The 19,716-nt window shown below is 35.2% G+C and overlaps 6 protein-coding genes across 6 annotated transcripts; 3 read left to right on the forward strand and 3 right to left on the reverse strand.

Moving 5' to 3' along the window:
- Positions 1–197: 197 nt before the first annotated feature.
- GCK72_012973 (uncharacterized protein) lies at positions 198–1,014 on the forward strand (the record flags this gene model as incomplete). The annotated part of the gene is made up of 4 exons (XM_003095710.2): positions 198–269; positions 318–407; positions 453–591; positions 980–1,014. 4 exons carry the CDS (start codon positions 198–200, stop codon positions 1,012–1,014), a joined length of 336 nt encoding a protein of 111 aa, XP_003095758.2.
- Positions 1,015–4,195: 3,181 nt separating this feature from the next.
- Positions 4,196–5,802, forward strand: GCK72_012974 (uncharacterized protein; the record flags this gene model as incomplete). Its single annotated transcript, XM_003095747.2, has 4 exons — positions 4,196–4,238; positions 4,302–4,415; positions 5,351–5,533; positions 5,702–5,802. 4 exons carry the CDS (start codon positions 4,196–4,198, stop codon positions 5,800–5,802), a joined length of 441 nt encoding a protein of 146 aa, XP_003095795.1.
- Positions 5,329–8,343, reverse strand: GCK72_012975 (uncharacterized protein; the record flags this gene model as incomplete). Its single annotated transcript, XM_053729545.1, has 5 exons — positions 5,329–5,452; positions 7,510–7,643; positions 7,690–7,863; positions 7,907–8,054; positions 8,102–8,343. The coding sequence occupies 5 exons, from the start codon at positions 8,341–8,343 to the stop codon at positions 5,329–5,331; spliced, it is 822 nt and encodes a 273-aa protein (XP_053584317.1).
- A 9-nt stretch (positions 8,344–8,352) lies between these two features.
- On the reverse strand, positions 8,353–9,271 carry GCK72_012976 (uncharacterized protein; the record flags this gene model as incomplete). Its single annotated transcript, XM_053729546.1, has 3 exons — positions 8,353–8,532; positions 8,576–8,975; positions 9,018–9,271. 3 exons carry the CDS (start codon positions 9,269–9,271, stop codon positions 8,353–8,355), a joined length of 834 nt encoding a protein of 277 aa, XP_053584318.1.
- A 1,596-nt stretch (positions 9,272–10,867) lies between these two features.
- GCK72_012977 (uncharacterized protein) lies at positions 10,868–15,626 on the forward strand (the record flags this gene model as incomplete). The annotated part of the gene is made up of 6 exons (XM_053729547.1): positions 10,868–10,910; positions 10,971–11,081; positions 11,130–11,312; positions 14,235–14,327; positions 14,376–14,546; positions 15,502–15,626. 6 exons carry the CDS (start codon positions 10,868–10,870, stop codon positions 15,624–15,626), a joined length of 726 nt encoding a protein of 241 aa, XP_053584319.1.
- A 1,567-nt stretch (positions 15,627–17,193) lies between these two features.
- On the reverse strand, positions 17,194–17,791 carry GCK72_012978 (uncharacterized protein; the record flags this gene model as incomplete). The annotated part of the gene is made up of 3 exons (XM_053729548.1): positions 17,194–17,275; positions 17,464–17,571; positions 17,637–17,791. 3 exons carry the CDS (start codon positions 17,789–17,791, stop codon positions 17,194–17,196), a joined length of 345 nt encoding a protein of 114 aa, XP_053584320.1.
- Between the last annotated feature and the right edge of the window lie 1,925 nt (positions 17,792–19,716).

Below are 19,716 nucleotides of genomic sequence, written 5' to 3' on the forward strand. Positions count from 1 at the left end.
TTGTTATAAGCGATACGGTTCAAAACTTTTCCCTTTTTCTCTACTAGTTTTCCCATTTTTAAAAAATTCAAATTTCTAATTTCCACTTGGTAACATTATATGTATATCAGGCCACGTAGTTCGCCCTCTTCATTTCTTGTGATTTTTTTTGATTTTTCAAACGAAATAAAATAATTTTTCATTCATTCTCTTAAAAAATGTCGGTGCCACCACCGCCACCAAAAAAGGACGATCGGGAAGCAGTCAAAGACCTAATTGGAGAAATCCGAGTTAGTTTTATTCAGAATCTCAATTCTTGACGTCATCCGAATTCTTAGGTCATTTACAAGGATATCATTAAACTGCGAGCCAACGATCGTGAATTATACAGGCAATTGTCTGACAGAGTGAATGCAATTGAGCAGGATGTGGGTCTGATAGGAAGTGGCTTACGGTAATTGAAATTTTTTCAGAAATCAAAACGTTTTATGAAAAATCGTCGCAAGTACAAGCTGGAGGAGAAGAATAAGTTGAAGAACGCTTCTGCTAATCCAGGAAATGCTCCGAAGAAGACACCATCGAAGAACTCGAAAATTGATTCGGCTAGTAATGGTAAGAAATTCAAAAAAATTCAAAAAATTTCAATGGGGCGTGTATTGTAGCATGATGGCAGTATTTGTACTCATGATTTACATGGAACAGCATATTTTGAAACTCGTTTTTCATATTTGCGATGGGACTGGCCGATTTGAAAGTTTTCACCGGTCCGACAATTTTTTGAAATTGTTTGAAACTTTATTGAATTTTTTCAAAAAAAAAAAGTCGAATTTTCAACTATCTTTTAAAATTTCGATTAAAGACAAGTGTCCATAGGATTTCTATCTGTTTTTGATGAAAATTTCGAAAAAATTTCAAAAAAAAATCGTCCTGAGTCTTCAGATTTCGTTAGTATGAATTTTATTGATTCAATTTTTTAAAGATGCACAATATTTTATTGCAGAACCCGATGAGAAGGGAGCGGAGAAGGAAGAGTGATAGATGGCAGTCATAGTGAACTGTGAACTTGATGTGATGAATAAATTGATTGGAAAAATAAATATTGTAACCGAGACGTTTCGAAACTATGTGATTTCGCAACTATGAATAATCAAAAGATTCTGTGAGTCGGCAAATATTTGAAGTGACAGTAGAATATGTACTTTCGAAATGATATATAAGCACCGCACGCCGGAAGTTGGAAGTCGGAAGTCGGAATTAGATTTTTTCTCAAACTTTTAAAAACTCCAAGAGAAAAATCATGAAATTCGCGAAAATCAGTGAAAAATTAGTTTTTGGCTGAAGAACAGCCTATTTTCTGTCCTTTTAGACCATTTTTCCATCTGCGAGTTATGGAATGACGGAAGTCGGAAGTAAAATTCCTTAACTGGAAGTCGGAAGTCGGAAGTCGGAAGAAACATTCCTTATCCGGATGTTGGAAGTTGGAAGTCGGAAGTCGGAATGGAAAAAATGCCCGGAAGTCGGAAGTCGGAATTCCATGCAACTCTGGTAAGAACTTTGCCCATCAAATAGTTGCGAAATATCGCAGAGCCAATTCAAGCAAGGTGCTTCAAAACGTCTCCGCTTTAGTTGTATCTTTTGGTTCAATCTGGACCAAAATTCGAACACGGACTAAAATTACGAGAAGAACGGGACCGGTTATGATGATGTTGAATCGGCAAAATTTTTGTGCTGCACCTGAGGAGAACTGTCCGTATAAGAACCACCACAATTATTTAACCGGTAAGAAACAGATTCGATTAAGAAATGAGGAATTGTTACTATAGAGCAAAGAGGTCTACATTTGTTAGTTCCAATTCAGGAAGTTCTAATATGGGTGACTCACGGGGGGATCGAGGCGTGAGGTCCGCAAAAAAAATTGGGTTTTTTTCAAAATTACGTTGCGTGTGCGTCGCGGTTTTTATTGAAAAATACGACAAATAAAGTTAAATTTGAATTTGGTACTCACTGGCACTGTGCCCACCGTTGTGCAACGGAGCGCGTTTCCGCGACCTTACGCCTCACAGTGTTGTGGTCTCATTGGGAGTAACATCAATTTTTTCAAAAAAAAATTTCTTTTCCTGTTTCAAAATCTTCATTTCTGACACAGTTCACGTCGTTTTTTATTCAAGCTTGATCCCTTATCTCTCCCAGGTATCTATTCCAACACTCATTTCCACAAGAATGCTTGCAAGAGTACAAACCGATAGAGAAATTATTCATGAAATGATTCAGGAGTCTTCTTCTGAATCTTAAACCACTTTATCAGAATTTTCAGAAAGTTTAAAATAAAATAATTGCTGCTCGAAAAAACACCGTCAAAAAACAAAGACTCAAAACAGTAATCCGAAGAAAACACTGTTGAAAACTTCGACTGTCAGTAATGGTCAGTTTTAGAACGACATTTTGCAGATGGCGCTTCGAAAACCGATGAGAAAGAACCTGAAAAAGAGGAGTGATTGGAAAACGAAATTAAACTTCTTTCCCTTTTCAATACTGAAATAAATCGATGACTTGGCACTCTTTTTCGTTTTTCAATTCATTTTTCCCTTCCTCAAACTTCAATTGAATTTCAATCAACCGTATCCATGTCAAGAAATGAGTCATCCCTTAAAATTAACGACCGGAAAGAGGGAAGAGCGGTCGATAAGAAACTATAAAAATAGTTGAGCGAGAGAGGGAAAAACGATGTTTATGTTTCCCTCGCGCCTATAGTATAGATAATTGTTGAGTCTAGTGAGCAGTAGAAAGTGATGAATTTTAAATTGCTTATACTTTTTCTATTTTTTTTTCTGTTTTTCAATTAACTTTTTTGAAGAGAAGAGACTTCATAGCAAGTTTACTAAACCATGTGTTCGAGCAGTGAATATTTTTCCGTTTTCATAATTAGTAGAAATTGAAGCCCATCATGAAACTGTGTTACCGATGAGACATTTCTCAAAGTCCATTGAAAACGTTAAAAAAATAATAAGCCGTTTCGGTTTCACATAAAATTTTTAATCAATTTCTGAATGTCAATGTGATAATGTCGCTGTCTTGTTTTTTATAATCGTCCCGTGTAATTAAAACAATTATGCTGTTTCTTAAAATTCTGAAATTCACAAAGAGTTACATCTTTCAGTTCCAATCTCCATCCTAACTGTTTCTACGCATTCAGGAATATTTAGACAAAACAAAGAGACAATTTGGATATGATTAATTTCCGGAAAGTAAGGCGTTTCTTTTGAAACGTCTTGTTTTAAAATGTCTAGTGTCGAAATGTCTACCAAACGTCGTTTGCCAAACGTCTGGTTTTAGAACGTCTTGTTTTGGAACCTCCTTGAGCCGATTTTTGAGAGTTTTTTTTCTCTTGGATCTCAATAAAATAACAATTTTCTGAAAAAAGCAACATTTTTCAACTGTTTGAAACAGTGGCAAATTTGGGAAAGAATGGTTCCAGGTTCTGTCCAGACTATCAAATTTTTTGTCGAAACCAAAAATTTCATGTTTCTAGAAACTTTCATTCTTTGTGCAAAGTTTGAACGTTTCAATTCTAAAACGCCTAACTGTTTTTTCAAGTTTTCAAAATTTTCCACCGTTCCAAAATCTTCTGAAGTTTGCAAAATCAATGAAGTTCTAATTTACCATTTTCTTCAGTCTGCCATTTTATTTATTTTTCTGATTCAGTAACGTACTTTTGTGAGTAGACCAGACGACTCATACGTTTTCAATGAATATCTACTGGCAGTTGCTTTGGAAACTTTTCGTATTATATTCAGCTGTTTCATTTAATTTATATATTTCCACAAAAAAAGTTGATTATTGTTCAGAAAGGCGTGGTAAACATCTACAAAGTCGTCCGACTATTATTTCTTTATTCCCACTCTTTGAACATCCCATCCCTTATCTCTTCTTGTTATTCTCTCATTCTTCTCTCTCCAGGGAACGACTACTAGGTCGAAAAGCAACAAAAAAAAGTCTCTACCCTCCCATTCAGCCAATTCGATTTGGCTCCTCTTTCCTCCTCCCCCTCCTCATAAAATGTGCTTATTTCTTATTCCTACTTCAATCTAGTACTATTTCTTCTCTTCTTCATGTTATCATGACTTCACTCATCGATAATTTTTGATTACTGCTGCCACTGCTGTTGTCACTGTAAATATTGTTGAATTTCTGATCTATTTCATTTTAGAGAACGATAATGATCAGGTGTCTTGTGACAATTCTCGCGTTGGTTGGAGTTGGTGAGTAACTTTTTTTCGTTTGCTGCTTTGGATAGGGTTATATTTTAAAATTGATAATTCCAGCCACCTCACTTCGATGCAACTCTTGCGACAGCTTTGTGAGCTGTACCCGCCCGTTTCCAGTCGATTGCCCACCTCACTCGAAATGCTATACTCTGACAAGGAATGGGAATGAAAGTAAGGCAAAAAAAAAAAACGATTGAAGAAATAAAAGGGCCCTACATATTATTTTGAAAGTTTCCAGTTTCATCAAGTTGATGAATTGAAATAGAACATTTTCATTATAATTCGAGAACTCCTAAAACAAAATTAAAGAATCTGAAATATTATAAAAGCGGACTGACAAAAATAACAGATTTTTCCGATTTTTCGGCTTCGTATTCTTTATAAATAGGGTGTCCGAAGTCTATTTGTATATTTGCTTATTTTGCAGATTTTGCAGTTGAAAAATGGAAGATGACCGATGCCGTCTTACAGCAAATTAGCAAATCTACAAATCAACTAGGGAAGGTTCAGATATGTCGTAGTAGTAACTTTGGACGCACCATTAAAATTTCATATTAATGGTAATGCTGCGTGTTTTCACCGAGCTCATTAAATAATGACTCTAGAATCCATGCATTTTCAAAGCTTTGATTTTGGAAAACAGTTTACAGCAGACTTGAAATAATTTTTAAAAACCGGGCCGGCCTGGCCCTTTCTGCCCGGATTTGAATTTTCGAAGTTTTTTCACTACAATTTTTTTCTGAAAATTTTCCATTTTTTCTCAAGTATGTTCCTCAAAAATCTTTAAACCCTACAAAAAATCAATCAAGAATGCTTTTCCTCAAAAAAAATCGGAAAACTTTCGAAAAAAGTGAGTTTTTCAGTTTCAGTGCGGAACTACCGGGCCGAGCCGGGCGATTTTTTCGGCCCGGTCGGTTGCAAGTCTGCTAGAACCCATGAATTCTTAAATCATTGATTTTGGAAATCAGTTTATAGCTATTGAGATTTTCATGCGCACACAGCATTGCAATTCTACTTATTTTTTCAGTTTCAAAAAGTTAGTGAAACAGTGTTCACGATTTTAAATCACCGGTTGTTTTTTCTTTCACAACTTTTTTCTATTCCAGTTCTCGCCAAGGGATGTGCCCATTCCTGCGAAGCGATCTCCTTTTTGGATGGATCTCACTGCCAGATTTGTCATCACGGAGACTTCTGCAATGACTTCCAACCTGGAATCGGACAAGGAGCCGTCATGAGACAGCCACCAGAGATCGGAGGTGGTGTTCAACCATACAATAATGATAATAATGGTGAGTTGAGAAGAAAATTTATGGAAAAATTTTGTGTACTATAATTGGAAAAAATCTATGAATTCATTTAAATTAAGACTCTGAAACATTGAACTCTTTGTGAAAATAAACTTCGAAAAAACAATCAATGTGAAGTTTAAGAAAATGCACAAAATGAGATTTTTGCAGGAGGATACCACATCGGACACGGTGTCCGTCCACGTTCTGCCACTCAAGCCTCATTCGGAATGCTCATGGCTCTTCCAGTATTCCGCCGTTTTCTTTTGTGATTCTTTTTTTGAGTTTGATTGCGCTTTGAGATTGTAAGAAGTTTTCTATCATTTGCGATGGGTTTTTTTTCTAAATTTTTAAATGAACATTTTTAGTTCTTGAAACACACAGGGTCAAATTTTGTCCATATGAATTCAAATAATTTTCCCACGAAACCGGAAGCTCAGTGAAGCGCGTTTGCACACGACTTTGCAGATTGCCAATGAGTCGCCGATCAGCATAATGCGGCCTGCATACGGGACTTATAACGCGGACACAGTAAGACGAATGATAAGGAGTGAAATTTTTCGAATGAAGCTAACTTTTCTTCCATTTTTCTCGCTATTTTCGAGAAAACTTCGCACAAAAAATATCGAATTCATCAAAAAAGAGAAAAATACAAATTTTTAATACACAAAAAAAATTTTAAAGATAATTTTTTTGAATTTTGCGCTAATTTTACGTTAATTTTACGCTAATTTGTTTTGGAGCGCAGTTGCTTCATATGGACACTCTATGACCTTGTGGAAACAGACTACCTATTAAAAAATTATCGTTTCTGAAAGTTATGGGTAGTTTGAAAAAAAAACAAAACTGCAAAATTAAAAGCTTTTAGTTTTTTTTGTGCACTGTAAACGAAATCATTTGAAACATTACTCATTTATCTACATTCTGAAACATGATATTTGTTCTTTGTTGAACCCATATAAAAAAATGCATTCCAGTTTAACAGGACAATTGGTGATGCAGTTCTCTACCAATTTATGATCGTTTCAGTTGAAATCGTTCAGTACTTACGGTTTCACTGAAACAAAAAATAGGATTAATTTTTGATTCGAGTGTTAGCGTTTGAGTTTCCTGGAAAAGCTCTTTTTTCTAGATTTCTCTAGTCAAGTACTGTTTCATTTTGATTTCTTATCAGTAATCCTTTGCTAACTGATTAATGTCAACTACAGTTTTTATGTATCACTTCTAAGACGGTTACTTTTTCCGGTTTGGTTGGTCTCGATGAGTTCATTATTTTGTGATGTTACTCTTCGAAATCTTTTTTAATCAATTATTTGAATTCGACAGACTATTTCCGTCATCAACAAATTTAAAAAAAATTCGAAGCAAAACATCATTTCGGACAGATCATTAACAATAATTTAATAATAAAACATTACTGCAACACCTGAAACATAAAATTTATTTTTAAATAACTCTTGTTTTCAAAATATAATATTTACTGTGCCTACAACAAGAGAAAACGGGCCGGAGTGATTGCAAAAACAATAATTCTCAGTTTATTAGAGCCATACCAGAGATGTTGGGAAGTGAAAATTTTCTTATCCGGAAGTCGGAAGTCGGAAGTTGGAAGTGATTTTTCTTATCCGGAAGTCGGAAGTCGGAAGTCGGAAGTAAAATTTCTTATCCGGAAGTCGGAAGTCGGAAGTCGGAAGTAGAAAAACACCCGGAAGTCGGAAGTCGGAAGTCGGAAGTCGGAAGTCGGAAACTCATACAAATTTTTTCGATTGAAAAAATTAACTTTATTAAAAGAAATCAATTAAAAAAATAAACAAGAAACAAACTATTCTAGATAATGGGTAATAAAAACAAATTAAGAGGAGAAACCAAAGATTTTAATATTTTGGGAACAAAACGTGAGTTGATCAAGTCTCTCGGGGGTCAGATTTGTTCTTCTAGGAGAACAAATTAGTCCGGATAGACTAAAAAGTCTCTCCGACTCTGATGATGTAGCAGGAACGCACAGAAATTCAAGAGCCATTTTTTTCAAATGTGGCAAATTCTCCGCGTTGTTCCAATACGCATATGGGTCTGTTTCTTGGGAAGGTGGATGTTGCAGGTATTCGTCGATTTCCTGTAATATTTACAATCATTAACCCAGTTCAAGCACAATCGCTTACCTTTGCGATACTATCTTTTTCAATAGGATCTGTTGGCTCGGGCGAATTTTCTTTCAAAAAGGATTGATAGAGAGTAAGCGGAGACTCTTCCGTGCAGACAACAACATCACTGCATCCATCCGTGTTTTCTGATGTTGTATTAGTGGCCGTTTTTGACTTTTGGATGATGTAATCCTGGAAAATTCAAGATTAATTGAACTCAAAACTGTTGATTTACCTTATGCGAAAAGGAAAAAAAAGAATCTTTGAACCTTGGGTCCAGAAACGTGCACGTTCTCAAAAAGCTGTCAGAATGAAGATGTTGAGTTCTCAATGCCAATGTACTGTTCAATTTTGCAATACATTCTCTTCTTTCATCAATAGATCTAAAGAAAAAAGAAATTTTCGACATTTAAACGCCAGATACACTTACTCTTCTCGTTTCATTCGATTCAGTTTAAATTCAAGAAGTTTTAACGAAGGAATTACAACAGAAGCTGTGGCTTCAAAACGACTTTGAACAGCTTTCGTAGTTTCAGCTAGTGGCTTTAGAACTTCACATAGTAAATCGATCACATCCCATTCTCTCGAGTCAATTATTGGGAGATTCAGTTTCGGGTTGTCGATTTGAAGTAATGCGATGGCTCTTCTATTTTCCAAAAAGGACGAAAGCATTAAATACAGTTATGACCAACGGACTTCACAGCTTTTTTTCAACATTCTTTCCGGCAAATTTTCTTGAATCTGAAGCGATTGAAATATTTCTCGGCATACAGTTGACTTGTGAACTTTTCGACAGTATTTTTTTACTTTCAAAACGATCGGTTCGACTTCCAGTATCAAATCCAGCGTGTCTTTTACGCACTGAAAATCAGCAGTTTGCCATATAATAAACTGCTTAACTTACCAGCTGGATTAAATGTGCGTAGCAATGAATACTTTTTAACTCCAGTTTATTGCACATCGCTTCCACATTACTGCCACCATCTCTCACAACTGATACTACTGAGTGTTTCGAAATTTCAAACTTGTCCAGGGAAGCTTCTACTATATTGCAAAAGTTTTCACTTGTATGCCTTCCTCGAACAGCACAACTTCCAAGAATGGCATATTTAGGCTCAAAAGTTCTACTATCTAGCCAATGACCAGTCACGCTCAGAAGACTATGCTTTCCATCAGTCGAATTCCATCCATCACATGTTATTCCAACATAAACCATATTCTTAAGCGCTCCTTTAATATCATTTTCGAGTCGATTTACCAAATTAGGCAATAATGTGTTTGTGAAGTGATAGCGTTTATGGATTCTGTAAAAAAATTGTTTATGTGGTATTTTTGTTCAAACTCACCTCAATTTAGGGGCTAAAATCTTTAGAAAATTCAGAAATCCGGGTTTCTCAATTGTACGAAGCGGTAAAACGTCATGAGCGATCATTTCCATTAAACTGACTTCAACTTCCGCAGATCTTGAGCCATTTTTCTGCCATTGAGACCAATTATTCAGAACGTCGCCTCCTGATTTACTTGGAGCCATTTTGACTGATACACGAGAAACCGGCAAAAAAGGAATAGTTGATTGAGTTCTAGATTCAGCAATCGACATTTCTCTTTTTTTTTGACTAGAACATCGTTCTCACGAATCTGAAATTAAAATTAATTTTAACACCAAATTGTTCATAAATTTCTCGTACCTCATTGAACAAATCCATGTGTTCCTTCTCCAAGTGATACTTCAAATTATTTGATCCAGAGTGGGGAGAGAGCTTAATTACTTTATTACACTTCAGACATTTTGCGCATTCCTTTGTCCTTTCAAAGTAATCGTCATACTTTGAGTGCGTTTTTCGACGAAGCGACATTTTCCAATCAATTATAAGTATTAATTGGGCGAAATCTGTAAAAAAAAATGTAAGAATAAGCCAATAAAAAATAAATTAAATAAAAAAAAACAATTGTTAAACAATACGCGCAGTCCGTAATTCCGGAGCATCGTTTGCTTCAAATCGGAGGGAGTTCAAATTTGCAAAATTTAAAAAAAACATATATCCAGAAGTCGGAAGTAAAATTCCTTATCCGGAAGTCGGAAGTCGGAAGTCGGAAGTGAAATTTCTTATCCGGAAGTCGGAAGTCGGAAGTCGGAAGTGAAAAAAAAACCCGGAAGTCGGAAGTCGGAAGTCGGAAGTCGGAATTCCCAACAACACTGAGCCATACCACATTGAACACAACTTCTATTCACTTTCTGAATCTTTTCTGAAATGGAATAGATATGGTTATTCCAGTCTTCTACCGTTTTCTTTTTTTTTATTGGACCATAATCGGAATTTGTGGAAAGTTTCGCTGTGTATCCTTTGCTATTTTTGAAAATTTTTTCAAATGAAAATTTCCTCACTGAAAAAACTTTAGATAGTTCGAAACTTTGAAAAGAATACAGTTATAGTTTGGCTATGTATTTTATTTACTCGACGGATTAAAGATATTTCAGATGTTTCATGTTTCACCACATTCTGAAACGTGTTTGTTTTCTTTGTTTAGCCAATACAAAGAAATTCTCGTTTCTGTTCAATCAATTGGAAATTGAGCTCTTTGCAAACTTTCAACGAAGCTTTCCGTTTTTGGAATGTGTAAAGAATATTATAGGTATCAATTTTTAGCAACTACGGTTTCACTGAAACAAAAAAGTGGCAAAGTTTAGATTCGAGTGTTGGGATGCATGAAAATGCGATATGAAACGCTCCGGAACTTTCTGAAGTTTCAGACTTTATTTGTCTAGGTCTGGAACGCTGATTTACTCTATGTTCTGTATTGGACCACATTCTGAAACGATTGTCTTTTTTTTAATGTAAAAAACTTATTTTCGCTGACAAATCGCGTGACATCTTTTTGGTATTCGGAAGTGTTTTTAAAGTTCCTATATTCTTTTTTAATTTGAACTTCAAAACGGAGGGAGTAATCTTAATTTGAAACACGAATAATACAAAACACTTCAAAGTTTTTTCTAAAATAAACCAGCGGAAACAGAAAAAGGACTAACTAAAATAACCTATTCTCTTCCTCACCATTTTTGCTCACTATTATTGGCTAGTTTTCTTATCAGACACATAACGTCGCGTCACTATCAAATTTGATGAGAGAATTTCAGTTTCCACTTCAAAAGTTTGAACAAACTTTTATTTATTTATTTTCTGTTTCTACCTTTGCAATGTTGAGAATATTGATTATTTTATTCTGTTTCCTGGGAACAGGTGAGCTTTTAAGAAATACCATATTTAAAGAACAGTGGATTATTATTGTTTATTTGTCAGCCATCTCTCTTCACTGTCTTTTCTGTGACAGTAATGAGAAATGTAAAAATTCGTTCGATGTAGAATGCCCTCCAGGAACAAAGTGCTACACAGTGAAAAAACGCGGCGTTGGTAAGTGAATAATCCAAAAGAGATGCCTTTAGTGAAATCTGATTCCAGTCACCGACAGAGGATGCGCTCATTCATGTGAACATGTTATTAACTTGAGGTCATCAGCAATTTGCCAAGATTGCCATAGTGATTACTGTAACCGTGAAAATGTATTACCGCATAACGTCGACATTGAACATCATCAAAATGAGAATGGTGAAATCAAAACACTCAAAGAAGGAGAAGGTTCTCGTGAGTTTTTCTGTTTAAATTATTTCATAAGTTCAAGGCTGTTGAAAATCGCGGCTTTAAAATCTAACTTTAAAATCTCAAAAAGCCGCGGCTTTCTAGCATATCAACTGAAAACATGACTTGATATGCTTTTGACTTTTTGGTACAAATCTGACAACCAGGGTTCGACCCAACCTCGTGGCAAAACTTTTTTGTTTTTTGTTTTTGACTTTTTGGTAACAATCTGATCACCAGGATTCGACCCCTCCGGTATCAAAAAAAATTTGGCACGAGTGGGGATCGAACCCCGGTTGTTAGATTGGTACCAGAAAACAAAAAACCAGCAAAACTTTTTTCAAAAACGACAAAGTTTTGCAACTTTAAAAAAAGCCGCGGCTTTTTAATTTTTTTTCTTCTCGCGGCCGGCCGTGCGACAGCCTTGATAAGTTTCAGTTTTTTTAGAAAAAGTAATGGGGCACGGTTTCCTCACCACAATGGAACCTGAAGAAACCTCGTGGTGGTCATTTCTATGGCCATTTGGATCTTCTACTGCAAATTCCTTATTTGGGATTCATATAATTGCTTTTCCCGTTGTTTTAAGAATACTTTTGTGAGTTTTTGTCATACATTTATTCAAGTTGCAATTTTTCTTAAATCGATTTTTTTATTATTCGATCACATGGATGTTTGAAACTTAATGAAAGGAAAATGGATGGATCATTTTCGAACTGAAGCAGAAGGTTTGAACAAAATAGAATACGAAAACTTTCTAGAGAGAGACCGAAATGATTGTAGCCGTCGCATGCTGCAAAGTTATCTAAACCCCATGAAACCGATTTGGCTTTTCGGTGTTAAGAACTCACTGAACTTTTATGGAATTCATAAGCTGTTTTGGAATTTTGGAAAAAGGGTAACAGTAATTATCAAACTAAATAGTATCAATTACAATAACGAACAAGAAACCGGTATAGTACCAACGATAAGTTAGTAGATCATTGAATATAAATTTCAAAGTCAGCTTGATTTCAAATTATTGAGACTATCTAGATAGGAATCACTTCATCAGATTATTCAATAAAAACAGGTTGATTTCACATGTCTTTTTGATTTCGCAGGTATTTCCATTAGTCGGCTCGATTGGTCGACAGTCGGGGGTCGGACCAAAACCGGCATGACTGATATTCCTTATTCCGAACTACGTCTCTCTTACCTCAACACAGTTCACGTTAGAACCACCAAGTTCGTTTCACCATAATATCAAAATTCAGTTACTTCGTTCGCTTTATAATAGTTAAAAACATGAATATCATAATCGATGAGAGGCGAAGATAATTTTCCAAGGAAGAAGAAAAACTGTCTAGATAGTGAAACAGACAAGGAAGAAAAATGGTTGGAAAATATGTGTTTCAGTCGTATTATAAAAGTTATGATACATTAAAACTCTAGTCAACAGACGACACAAATGACAAAATAGTCAATTTACTATGTCAACTGATTTGAAATGATACACCGGACTTTTCAAGGAGTTGATAACGAGTGGATCACAAAATAAACCTTCATAGGCAATAACCGCAACGAATTATCAGCGTTCCGTTTCTTTTAAATATTTCAACACTTAGAAACATCAATGTTTCAGTTCCAATACTTTTTCTTCTTCACTTAGTTTAAATTAGTTCACCTTCCCGAATTATAACCAACGAAAAAAATTTCCTGTTTCCCATTTCTTTTATCCTTTGTTACTACATTTCCGTATACTCTTTGGTCTGCATTGTATACTATCTCACCTGCAAATTCTTGGTATGCAATCCCTGTCCCATTAAAACATTCTGTGCATCAATTTCGGTACTTTGTCAGTGGACATGTCATGTATATGAACTTTTTCGATTGGGAATTCGAGACAGCGAGAAGCGATCTGAGAATACAGAAACAAGCATAAACTTTCAAGAAATTGGGATAAAACATTTCGGAAACCGTGAAAACTGTAATTCAAAATAAAAAATGCTCTGTTCCCCATTGCTCTTATCATTTGATACAACATTTCCGTATACTTCTCGCTCATTTTGCGTTTTTCCTATTATTATTCACATAAAATTTCTGCAACAAAATGTACTTGTCACTAATCTTCTATTTAATTTCCATAACTGCAAATCAGAACCAACTTTGGGCTTTGAACAATGACTCTAGAGATCCACGCATTTTTAAAGCTTTGATTTTGGAAACCAGTATATAGTTACTGATGTTTTCCTGTTAATTCCACATTGCAGTTCTACTTACTTTTGGAGTTTCAAAAATTAGGGAGATAGTGATAGTTTCGCTATGTATCTTCTGCTATTTTCGAAAATTTTGAAATGAAGATTTCCTCACTGAAACATATACACAAGAAAATGTAGCGGTCCGGAACTTGTTGATAGTGGAAATATTAGTTTCCCAGATGTTTCATGTTTCACCACATTTTGAAACGTGTTTGTTTTCTTTGTTTAGCCAATAAAAAGCAATTCTCGTTACGTCAATTGGAAATCGAGCTCTCTGCAGACTTTCAACAAAGCTCTCTGTTTGTGGATTTTGCAATGAAATTTGTCAGTACTTACGGTTTGATTGAAGCAAAAAAGTGACAAGGTTAATACTCATGGAATGAATCGCTAGAAGTTTTTTGTATTGGTGATTTTTTGTTAGCTGAAAAAAAGGTATTTTTAATGTTACCGTGACTTTTTTAGTAACCGGAAGTGTTTTTGAAATTTCTACATACCTTTTTTACTGAAACTTCGATACAGAGCAAAACTTAAAACATTTTGACTTGTACGGTTTTTTTTTAATAAACCAGGGGAAACAGAAAAATGACTTACTAAATTCTCTTCCTCACAATTTTTTATCACTATTACTGGCAAGTTTTCTTATCAGACACATTACTTCGCGTCACTATCAAATTTGTTAAGAAAATTTTAGTTTCCACTTCAAAAGTAATCAAATGTAAAGAATTTTTCGATGAAGAATGTCCAGAAACGACGAAGTGCTACACAGTGAAAAAATTATTTTTTGGTAAGTGAATTTTCCCCATGAGATGATTCTAGTCAGTTCTGATTTCAGTCACTGATAAAGGATGTGGACATTGTGAAGCTATTACGCTCAACCCATCCTCATTTTGCAAAGATTGCCAAGATGATTACTGTAACCGTGAAATTGTATATCCGTATAACGTTGAACTTGATCAAATTGAGAATGGTAGAATCAAAATACTCAAAGAAGAAGATGGTTCCCGTAAGTTTTCTCTCAAAATAATTTAATTAGTTTCTATTTTTTTAAATAATAGGCCATGGTTGTCTCACAACCATGGAACCTGAAGAAATCTCGTGGTGGTCATTTCTATGGCCATTTGGATCTTCTACTGCAAATTCCTATTTTGGAATTCATATAATTGCTCTTCCCGCTATTTTAAGAATATTTTTGTGAGTTTTCGGCATAAATTGATTCAAGTTGCAATTTTTTTCATTATTCGATCACATAGATATTTGAAGTTTTATGAAAAGAAAATTCATGAAACATTTTCAAACTGAAAAAGAAAGTTTGAACCAAATAGAATCTGTCCGAGAGAAAGAGAGAGCGAAATGTATGTAGCCGTTTCATGCTGACAAGTTATCCCAACACCAAAAAATCGATTAGATTTTTCAAAATAGATTATCCAAGTTATTGATTACTGTTACGCACTTATCAGTAAAATTAACAACATGAAACCGGTATAGTACCAACGATAAGTTAGTAGATCGTTGAATATAAATTGCAATGTCATTTTGATTTCAAATTATTGAGATGATACATATGAGAAAATCTGGAAAGGAATCACGTCATTAGCTTATTTACTAAAAAAGTTCAAATCCAAAAGTTTTTAAAAAAAGTCTCTTGATTTGATTTCTCTGCTCACATCTATTGTGAAACTATACCAAACATGCGAAACACATAGATGGCCGGAAATCTTCAATGTATTGGAATCTGGATAACCCAGTAAATATAAAGTTTCAAAAACTTTCACCTTGCTTCGGAGCGTCGCGATATAAAACAATGGAAGATTAGTTAAGTTTGAAACAGTTCTTTTGCGTCTCTTTTATTTCAGAGGATGATCACTGTTAAAAAATGAACAGTTCCACATTTCTGAAATTTGTGAAATTAGTAAATAATTTTAAACTACCGTCGATATTTTCAAGACTATTATTCGCAGGTATTCCATTGGTCGGCTCGATCGATCGACAGTCGACCAATCCCAACTGGACTGATATTCCTTATCCCGAACTAGGTATCTCTCTCCTCAACATGGTTCACGTTAGAACCACCAAGTTCGTTTAACCATAATATCAAAATTCAGTTATTTTGTACGTTAAAAATTAGTTGAACAATATTGATAGAAAAAATATCAAGATATTGAAACGGACAAAAATATAAACGGTTGGAAAATTTGTGTTTCAGTCGTATTGGAAAAGTTGTGATTTGTTTTTTAAGAATCTCACGAAGTGGTCGAACATGAGGAGTAGGTTAAGCTTTCACAATATTTCCGGACTTTTCAAGGAGTTGATAACGAGTGGATCACAAAATAAACCTTCATAGACAATAACTGCAACGTATTATCAGCGTTCCATTTCTTTTAAATATTTCAACACTTAGAAACAGCAATGTTTCAGTTGCAATACTTTTTCTTCTTCACCTAGTTTGTTCAGCTTCGAATTATAACCAACGAAAAAAAAAGTTCTGTTTCCCATTTCTTTTATCATTTGTTACTACATTTCCGTATACTCTTTGGTCTGCATTGTATACTATCTCACCTGCAAAATCTTGGTATGCAATCCCTGTCCCATTAAAACATTCTGTGCATCAATTTCGGTACTTTGTCAGTGGACATGTCATGAATATGAACTTTTTCGAATAGGAATTCGAGGCAGCGAGCGGCGATCTGAAAACTTTGAGAAAATAGAAAGCAAATTCCAAACATTTTCAAGCAATGGACATAAAACGTTTCCGAAACCGTGAAAAATGTAATTCAACACTTCAAAAAATCCCTGTTCCCCACTGCTCTGATAATTTGTTACTACATTTCCGTGTACTCTTCATTCTCTGTTAGCTCACCTGCAAAATCTTGGTATGCAATCCCTGTCCCATTTCCATTCCTCCATGAGATACAAGTACACTTCATGGGAAGTCATACTAATTGTAAGGGAGATTGTCGAATCATTAAAACAGGTTTAGTTTGAGAACATTTATGAATTCGGATGAACAGAAAAAGTTCAGTTTCAACTTTTAAACTTCATATCAGTCTTAATTTTTTAATACTAATAATTAGCTGTCATTAAGGCTTCCATTTGGTCCAATTTTTGACCGACCCGGCCGACCCCCGACCGACCGATCGCCGACCTACGCAATTATTTCTGTCTGCATGCGCCATATTCGACGGCAATTTTTGAAAAAAGAAATCGGCTGAAAACTGACATTTTTCCGTCAGTGGAACGACCAAAAGGAAAAAAACGGAATAATTTGAACAAAATTAGTACTTCGAACAATTTTTAATACCAATTTTCGGTCATAGTGCAATTTTTAATGGCCACAGGTTTATTATTCCGATTTGCAAAAATCACTCGAAATTCGTCAAATTTTTCAAAGTGAATCATGTTTTGACATAATTTTCAGCGCACTTTTCACAATTAGAATTTTGAAAATTATGAAAAAAATAAACTAAATTCAAACTTCCGCCGATAAATACGCAAACACTTCACGCAAAAATGCGGATCTCGGTCGGCTCAGTCGGTCGGCAGTCGGTCGGGTCGGCGGTCGGTCGGCGGTCGGACCGAACCCGACTGGACCGAATGAAAGCCTTAGATACAAGCACACTTCCATCGGTATAAACCAATACAAGAGCACCAGCTTAATTCAGTTGTTTCAGTCCGAAACCGATACCGAATCGAGTTGGAGTTAAGTAGATTCCACGTTTACGGAATTTGTTGTTTCTGGAAATGGGAAGCCATACTAATCCTAAAAAGTATCGGATTATTGATATTGGTTTGGTTTGAGAACATTTATGGATTCGGATAAACAGAAAAAGTTCAGTTTCAACTTTTCTACTTCATACCAGTCTTCATTTTTTCATAATAATCATGAACAGTCATCGCTTTTAAGAATCCTGATAAAAACTCACTGATTGAAGGTGTTCACTTCCTCCAGTCTCCTATCATAATCACTATTCATTCGACATTCATCCCAAGTTCTCTTCACATTACACTGATTCAAATGCATTCCAAATGGACTACAATCTACTTCTTCATAGAAATTAAATTATTCTCTCTTATCTCATCATGATTCCATCCGAACTTCTCTGCCACGTGTTTCACCATTATCTCAGTTCCAAACATTCCTTGTGGGCCACCGAATCCACGGAATGCTGTGTTGGATGCCAGGTTGGTTTTACATATTTTTCCGGTGATGTCAGCGTTGGCGAACTTGTACACGTTATCCGCGTGGACCATGGCTCGTTCTGGAAATAAAATAATAGACACTTAAGTTTGAGACATATGTAGCTGAAACCGGTTCCTCTCGGTCGCTCAGAACATTTTTCTAGATACCAAAAAACTGCCGAGACCAACTTCGGATCTTAATTTTCCTGCCGTTTCTCATTGACATAAAATACCCAGTTTGATGCGTTCTAAGTTGACATTTCGAGTTTTTTTAGACAGCTAAAAAAATTAAGTATTCTGAATCAAAAAATAATTTCAAAGCTTGACACTTCACAATTCATAGAAACCTTCGTTTGATAATTACGCCCGATTGTTAAAAGTAAAGACAAACATCAACCAAGAACCAATCATATCTTGAATTACATTTATAGATACAGTGTTTGAAACAGATCATTCATGAAACATATTTTTGCAGTTGTATCATCACATGATTTTGGCAGTTATAGTTCTTTCACAACTGCATTGTGATTCGTTCAATAATTTCTATAGTAGTGGTTTTTAGGAACACGCGTCAAATTTAAATTAGGAAAGGTATTATCAGAGAAGTGTCTGGAAACTTTTTTCAGGTTTCACATCGTCCTTATTAAAAACTAACATTTTCTTCAAGTAGTGGTCCGTTTTCACACATAACATAAAGTGCACCACTCTTGACCAATCTGCTTTTTCAAACGTTTTAATAAAAATATGACTTTTCAATTTTCTGTAAATGTATTCAGCTGTCAGCGTACAGTCTAGTAATAAATGTAAAACTGAATCAATTTCAGATATGGTAGAGACTGGGAATAAGATTAGTTGATGAACATTAAAAGAAGGAAACTCAAAGGAAATTCATACCCTGAAAAGAATTTTTCTTCAGTTTCTAAGAATTTATTTATAGGAAGAAATTTTAAAAATTTGATAGGTATCCAAAACTCGAAAACACGTATTCATGACTAGTTACGGGGTGAGACCTGTATGGTTAGAAAGGAATTCGGCTGGGATTTCCTAAACTATTTTCTACTTTTGAAAAACGCATCCAAGAATCGAGAAAATTGACCTCAACGTTCAGTCTGGGTTTGGCTCCTATGGACGCCATTGTTTCTTAAAATAGGCGATATTTTTCTGGAAATTGATTATTTCTGTTTTTATGATCCTTCGTAACAATTATGCCTTATTCTCCTTTTTTGATTAATCAAAGTACACGAAATGCTATTTCGCTGTCAAACCGCAGTTTATTTTGAGCATACTTGTCACGGGCCGGGCCGGGCCGGGCCGAGCCGAAACCAGGAAAAATCTCGGCCCGGCCCGGCCCGCTCGGCCCGTTTTGAAACATTTTTTCAAAATATTTTGAGTTTTTGAACTTTTTTTGGAAATTTTTTGAAATTTTTTGAAAAAAGTATAGTTTTCGAATAAACATTTAAAATTGAATCAAAATGTGAATATGTAATGATAGTTTAAGCATTTTTACTGTTTTTTTTCGAAAAATTTCAAAAAAAAAAATTGGTAAAAATGGGTACCCATTTTTGAATCCGGGCCGCCGGGCCGGGCCGGGCCAAGAGAAATTTCGGCCCGGCCCGATTTTTGACAAGTATGATTTTGAGTGTTTAAACGAGATTTCCTTTTTTCACATTTGTATGATACCATTCAGGAAGTAAATTACATACGTCCAGGATTTCTACATTTCAAATTTTTTATGAATCAGTCCAAAAGTTGAGTGTTTCCTTGTATCATTCATATAAAATTTCTGCAACAAAATGTACTTGCCACCAATCTCCGATTCAATTTCCATAATCCCTTCACACTCTCCACTTCCTCATCACAGTTTTTCTCTTCATTTCCATATTCCACTCGCCAAAAACCAAAAACTGCCGAATCGACAAAAATCAAATGTTCTCTTTTTTCCCGATTTGACTCTTCTCCTTTCTTCAGCACACGGAGCTTACCTTTCCCATGATAAG

This window comes from Caenorhabditis remanei, chromosome IV (assembly GCF_010183535.1).
Source record: "Caenorhabditis remanei strain PX506 chromosome IV, whole genome shotgun sequence".
Taxonomy (NCBI): domain Eukaryota; kingdom Metazoa; phylum Nematoda; class Chromadorea; order Rhabditida; family Rhabditidae; genus Caenorhabditis; species Caenorhabditis remanei.